A 7,337-nucleotide genomic window follows, 5' to 3' on the forward strand; every position below is an offset into this window, starting at 1 on the left:
CATCCATTTCCTTTCTCTTTCCTTCATAACGATAATAATATAAAGCGATACCATTGAATTTTCCGAAACATTTGTGTCGAGCTTCTATGTTTCACGTACGACAATTGCATCGATTTTATCAACATGTAGCAATCTTACCTGATGCATGGGATATGTTAGAAAGGTCTCCAAGGATCGTCCGTGGCAGGCAGTCTTGTTCTCCAACCTATTGAGCAACGCCACGAACGGTGACGATTGCTTGCACTCAGTCAATACTTGAAGGCTATAGTGGTGGTTTCTCACGTACTCTTGATATATGGATAACATCGGTAGCAACATGTCGAACAAGTCACCTGCGTGTATTCACAATACGCCGTGATTGATCGGTATACAACCTCCATCCACATTATTCTTTCTTACGTAAGATAATATACTCTCATAAATTAATCGCTAGAAAGAAAAATGTTTAGATACTTAAAATCGTGAAATTTTTGCGTCGCTCCGATTCGCCTTTACAGACATGGATTTGTCATTAGAGCACCGGAAAAAAACAGCTACGGTTGCCACGGCCAAAAAGTCGCCCATTAATATATTTTTTGATTATAAGAATTATAGTACGATTGTGGTAACCGTAAGATTTGCATGCTCAATGGCTGTAAAGATATGTCCATCTTACAGTCATCACAACCAAGTGTGATGGGTGAAAATTATTATTATTTATCACGGTTGTGGTAACATTTTTTTATGAGATTTACAAAATTGTATATCGCAATTGCGATTTTTCTTAAGAATCACAGTGAATATAATACGTATATATACCTACATACACATAATTACAATTCATAATTATTTTGATAATCCAACAAAAATTATTTTCAAATTTATATTCAGCTAAATTTTTTAATATTTTAGCAAAACCGTTCTTTCCGTGTATATAAATCATGTAATGAGATAATTAATAAAGAGATAAAATTTTTATTTTTCATTTTTCTATATGTATAAATATTTAATGAATAAATATTACAAAAATGATTTTCAGCTGCATTTACAATTTTAAATCGCGTGTAAACTTAATCACATGAAATTTAAAATCGTATGCAATTTTGTGATTAAAAATTCAATATATCGCAAACAAGAAAAATAAATCGCACCGTTTTGCGACATATTAAAAATCGCACATTTCTATTTGTTATCCAATATATCGATTTATATTACTTAATTTTAAATATATAATATTAATATATAATATTAATAATTTTAAATATATCCATACCTAAAACTAAAGTGGGCCAGCTCTCCATACGCGAGGTGAGACCCTTCAGGAAGATTTGATGGAGAAACAGCACGGTTTCGCTATTCAAAAATATGCTATTCACATCCTCGTGACTACATGGGGGTTTCTTTGAACTGGCAGCCATCTTGAAAGGCCTCAGAAAACAGCTTACTAAAATCTCCATCTGCTCCGTATACTCCTCCTCGGCCTCCACCATTTGGAATACCAGGCTGAAATAGTAGGATTTGCGTTCAATACCAGTGCAAATTAAATAAAACCAATAACTGTCGACTTTACATAGTCATTACATCGCAAATAAATAAAATATAGGAACGGTGTGATTAAGCGAAAATCTCTCGGCAGACGAGAAAATAATAAATTTTATTCAGTTGCGGAACAAAAAATAATATATAAGTTATTACTGAAGTTATTATATGCATAGTAATTAGAGTACATAATTTTATTTAATAAAAAAAACCTACACTATTCAACATTTTTTAGCCTTTTTTTGAAAATTATATTCAAGCTCACTTATGACGTTTATTTCCGTACAGCCGCGCAAAACGTGACTATGAAATGACAAGCGCGGTGACATGACAAGCGGGAGTTACATTAATGGAAAAGCGAAATGCGCAAACTAGTTGGACACCATTGGTTTTATGCGATAACGCAGCAACAATTACCTGTTCCGTTTGCGCATGCTCTCGGCATGCGGGCTCTTGATGTACTGTTCAACAATTTGCTTCCAACGTCGTCGGCACAGCCAACCCCTGAAAAAGCTCTGAACCTTCTTAACTTTTTGCATTTCGATAGAGCCTTCCGAGATATCGCGTAATCCGGGAGCGAAGCCGCCGGAACTGTGAGCACCGACATTGTATGAATGGAATGTGCTGTACAAACTTCCGGTACCTTGGGACATAGTTCTTTGAACCGCCGGTCGACTGGCGTATATCGGCATTACAGAAGGCCTTAGCTCTTTTTTCAGGGCACACAGCTGTAATGAGAATCTCTCGTTGCGAAATCCGTAATATCATATAAAAAATGATTCCAAGCAAACATCTTCTCGTATTTCTTAAATAAATTGCTTTTAACGATTTTAAATGTAATTTCTTCAATAAACCAAATGGAAATGCTTAAACAAAATTTAAATGTTGAAGAAGCACTTGAATAAAATATTATCAGTTCTCCTACAACATAATAACTTTATTAGTTTTATATGTTATTATCTTAATTATCAAACTTAGACATCCATAAATGGGGTAACTCCGGTATATACGTCGCATCTAACAAAAACTTAATTTATTAATTATTTATTATGTTTTTAAGATAAATAAACTATACCAGTAAAAACTTTGTAAAACTGTCTACTACTATGAAAAAAAAAAAAGAAATCTACAATACAATACTTATTTTTTGTTTAAAAAACAAATTTTTCGAAACTCTTTTAAATAAACATAATAAATAATAAGAGCTACGAGCTAAATTTTAATATATTTAAAACTTTTTGGATGTTTCAATTCTTTTTTATCAGTTTTGCATTTTCGCTGTATACATACACGTATATCCCATAGAGATAGGCTACTCATAGAGCGGGTAGAAGAGAGAAAATGTATAGCTCATAAAAAATTTACAAATAATACTTATAAATAAGACATAACATAATAACTTAATAACTTATAAAATGTGTTTGCCAAGTTTTATTAAAAAATAAAAATGATAAACATGAAGTAATAATATAAAAGTAATGATTACAATCTTTTACATATATTACGAGTGTTATGACATTAGGTACATATTTTATGTAATGCATTTATATTGCATTTAATATACTGAATCCAATCTACGCACTTTGTATACTTTGGGCATAAATACCGCTTGCTAAAACTGCTGCATGTCCCAAATAGGTAGGACATACAAGACAACAAATTAAACAAAGAATACAAGAGCAAAGCACTTGTATTTTGTTACAACATACTTTACTATTCCTGTACACTCATATATCACGAAATAACCACTAAGTCTTTTGCATGTCTTACAGTAATCATTTTATGTAGATTGTAATTTATGATGACGCTACTTATTAGACTGACAAATCGATTCAACTCACGATAATTTTATTAATATTAATAGTAAAAAATTGAAATTATAACATAATATTAATACATAACATAAAAGAGCATGAAAAAGAGTAATTGCGAGAAAATTACTTCCACTCCCTCTTTTTTCTGACTTGTATGGCGTAAATCCTCGCGCGTCGTATATACCGTAGTTATTCTAAATGAAATTAATGAAGGGGTTAAGATTAGTGACGCTACTCGAGTTAACGCATAAAATTTTAATTTCAAAAATGTTCCGGGAGTTACTTCGATATTTATTATTACGGAAAGAATGGGTTTTAAAAATTATTGTTGAGAAATTAAAAATTTAACGAAATACATAGATCAAAATTAAAATAATGTTAAACCGCCAAAATAATTATGTAGACGATCAAGCTGATTGTCAAAATGTCAAAACTTTTTATAGCATTATTACACTTGACTATCCTATATAATTTTTTTATACTCCAACAAATTATTTTCAGATCTGTATTTATCTAAATTTTTAAATACTTTAATAAAAATTTGTTTTCCATGTAGAAATTAAAATTGAATTACGAAATGTATAACAGACAATTTAATTAGTTTGTGTGCCATTATAATGCGAAAATAATTGAACTTTAAAAACAGTTACATACACACATAGTAATAAATTATATATATAAAATATAATATTAAAAAAGAAATCTTTTAATTATTTTTCGAATAAAAATTTTATCTACTAAAATTTTATCCGCATGCGCTATATTATAATCTTTGAAGTATTAATATTAATAAAATAAAAATAAAATTTGCAGAATTCCTTGTGCAATATATGTATAGGAAATTTGGATAAATTTTCGAAAATCCGAAAGCTCCGATTTTCTTGTCAATTGGTATACAACTGTATTTTAGTGTGCTGATTACGAATATGACCATTAAAATTTCCGACAATGTCATTTTCCAAGTCAAATTTCGAAAAACCGATTTTTTTGACATTTTTCCACATTTGATATTAAAAATGACTTATATCACCAATGGTTTTATATACGAGTACGTTATCAACATATCAAAATACAGTTCTATAATAATTAAGTTGCGCGCCCCCAGACAGAGGAGAAGAGGTAGAATTAATAAGAGCCCCAAGAATGGAAGAAAGTCGCACACCTCTAAGCAGGGGGGAGGGTCGATCACTTTCAATGTTAAATGTAAAAAAATATGAAAAATGTAATTTAATATAATATTTGACCTTGAAAATGACCTTATCGGCAATTTTCATGATTATATTCGTAATCAGCGCACTAAAATATAGTTGCAAATTGATAAGAAAATCAGAGCTTTCAGGTTTTCGGAAGTCCACCCGGAAATTTTCCAAGAATTGACGCGATTCATTACAAAATGATTTTATTAATTAAATAGTAAAATGTCACAGAAAATATTACAAAAGTTGAAATAAAAAAAGCGCGCGCAGCACGAATCAAAATTACCGGAAAAAAGTATCATAAAATATATATATTCACTCGTAAAAAAAAACTGAATATAATACATATATATTATATAAAAATATGCTGATATGACTAACCTCTGCTCGGAGTTTTTTTATTTCCGACGCCAATTCCTCGCATTGTTGGGTGTACTGCCACTTAGCCGTTTTCTCGCTTTCAACAATTTGCAACAGGTGCAGATGCTTCTGCTCGAGCTCCTCTTTTTGTAGCAACAATTTGTTGAAGCTGGAATCAATATTCGAGAAAAAGAAAGTCAAGTTAGACTTGGCTTGTGCGCTTAAAAGTGTAATTTAAGCGGAGAATATAAGAGAAAATAAAATGGTTGACTGTATGTGGCCCGGAAAAATATATAAAGTGAACCTTCCAGGAATTTTGCGTGGAAACGAAATGATTTTTCTGCAGTGTGAAAAACGGAATTTCGCAGAATTTCATAATATTCTTCTAACAACTTGAAAACCAATTTAAAAAAATTCGCACGCATTTGTAGTTTTGATCCTGTATTTTTTATGTATAATTCGATCTTTATTTAATATAATCCTCTCTTTTTATATATTTTTCAACCTGAATTTAAATTTTTTTTAACCAAGAAATAACTGCAAATCGTTGAAGAATTCCGTAGACTGCAAAGAAAGAATTACTATATAAAAATGTATAAGATTGGTACTCATCTCTGAAAAAATTACTTCAATTGTAAATTAAACTAATATAGTATATAAATTACTAAACAATTGATAAGTTTTCTTAAAATTTCTTTTGTTACTTCACGTAATTAATGACATGTTATATTTATATCCTATTGGCATAATCCCCTGAAAAAGAGGTTCCGAATTTAGTCGGTTCCGTAAAGTGATACAAATGATGAAATACGAAGCAAGGCATAAAGTATCTTTCCCCGAAGAGCAACATATCACGAAAGAGGATATGCAACGTACGTATCTTTTTCATACTTAGTATTATTGCAAAATTACAATACGAACTACTATAACACTGTTCCACAAAAATAACTTTTTTTCAAGCATAAGAACAAGAAAAAATTGTTTCCCGTAGTTTTTTTTTGGACGTTAAGTACGATCGTATTATTCTTAATTCCTCTTAGAACTGCCTCAAGAAAAAGTCTAATGACATATTAAATTCTTCATTGCTCGCGTGTGTCCAGGATTAATATCCCATCCTTAGAAATTCGCTAAATATATGATATTGTTTATAATTTATATTCAGAGCTGGGCATGTATTTAAAAGGGCATGTATTTATAAGGGCCCAATTTAGGCCGTTTCCCAAAGTGAACCACTCATTGTTATATATAATATTATATGATTAATTTAACAGATGACAGTAGTAATTCGAGCAGGCAATCCATATGATTCAACTGCATCGATTCACAAATCATATTATTTATTCTGTTTGCGTAAAAACAGGAAATACTGATACGTCGTGATTGTGATGTAATATTCCGTAAGTAAGTTATTGCTTTCTATAATTATAAAAATGTAGTTATTAGTTCATATTATTGTAGGTCTATATTCATATTTTACAACATTATATTTAGTTTATACTTTTGTCACGACGTTTTGTTTATAATTAATGGAAAAAAACTTTTTGTATGGTGATACCAATGTGGGCCATGTCCGAGCACGTACGTGAGTGACATTTATCACAAATATGTTCATGAAGATTGTGTGAAATTAACTAAAAATTAAGGGGATGGGCGGAATAAAGGCACAATTCTACTTAAGCCCTTTTTCCGGCAATTAGTTTTTTCATGTAATATTGAATTAATTGATCGTAATAGAGAAGATTTATATAACTGTAACTTCTTAAAGACATTACATAAATTTATTTAATATTGTATCCATTTATGTCTAATAAAAAAGTAGCAAGTTATTTTAATTTTTATTATCAAGATTTTGTGTGATTAGGCCTTTATTCCGCCCATTCCCTCAATTATAAAGGTCCTTTTACTTGTCCAAACAAGTAGATCAACAAGCGTAGTTTTAAGAAGAAGTTAACGTAGGTATTCAGGTTTAAGTTGCTAAATAGCTTTTTTTAAATGATTCTACATCAATATGTTTGTGTAATAAAATTATAAACTTATAAAAGTAACGTTGGATGATTTTCACTTTTCATATTTTTAATATGATATTATTTTTGTATGATTATATATATAATATTTTTGTATATAAAAAGAGAAGACATATACGCGGCTCATATTAGGTACACATTTTGTTAAAATGCCCCAAATGTTACCTTTCTTTTAAATCTTTACTGAATCTATATAAATATATGAGGCTCATATTTTTTTACAATGTTAAAAAATGTTCCCTCTTTCAAATGAGACTATTAATTTACTGATAAATTGTAAGCATTTTGACAATCAATCTTATTATATATTTAAATTACAAAATATTTTCAATTTTTTGATTTGAAATACGAAATACAAAATACTTTTATGTGCTCTGCTATAAATATGAAATACAAAACAGAATTTTATTATAGATATTGTGTTT

General features: G+C 29.8%; 1 protein-coding gene across 1 annotated transcript in view; it reads right to left on the reverse strand.

Moving 5' to 3' along the window:
• The window catches only part of LOC108745661 (ras-specific guanine nucleotide-releasing factor 2-like), a 94,778-nt gene that overhangs the window by 13,182 nt on the left and 74,259 nt on the right, over nt 1–7,337 (reverse strand). Inside the window, exons 5-8 of the mRNA XM_018481958.1 lie at nt 4,910–5,057; nt 1,936–2,246; nt 1,253–1,482; nt 139–332 (exon numbers count right to left, since the gene is read on the reverse strand). Coding sequence (XP_018337460.1) covers nt 139–332; nt 1,253–1,482; nt 1,936–2,246; nt 4,910–5,057 — 883 coding nt within the window. The remainder of the gene's footprint in view (nt 1–138; nt 333–1,252; nt 1,483–1,935; nt 2,247–4,909; nt 5,058–7,337) is intronic.

The sequence above is a fragment of the Trachymyrmex septentrionalis genome, unplaced genomic scaffold (genome assembly GCF_001594115.1).
Source record: "Trachymyrmex septentrionalis isolate Tsep2-gDNA-1 unplaced genomic scaffold, Tsep1.0 scaffold143, whole genome shotgun sequence".
NCBI lineage: Eukaryota > Metazoa > Arthropoda > Insecta > Hymenoptera > Formicidae > Trachymyrmex > Trachymyrmex septentrionalis.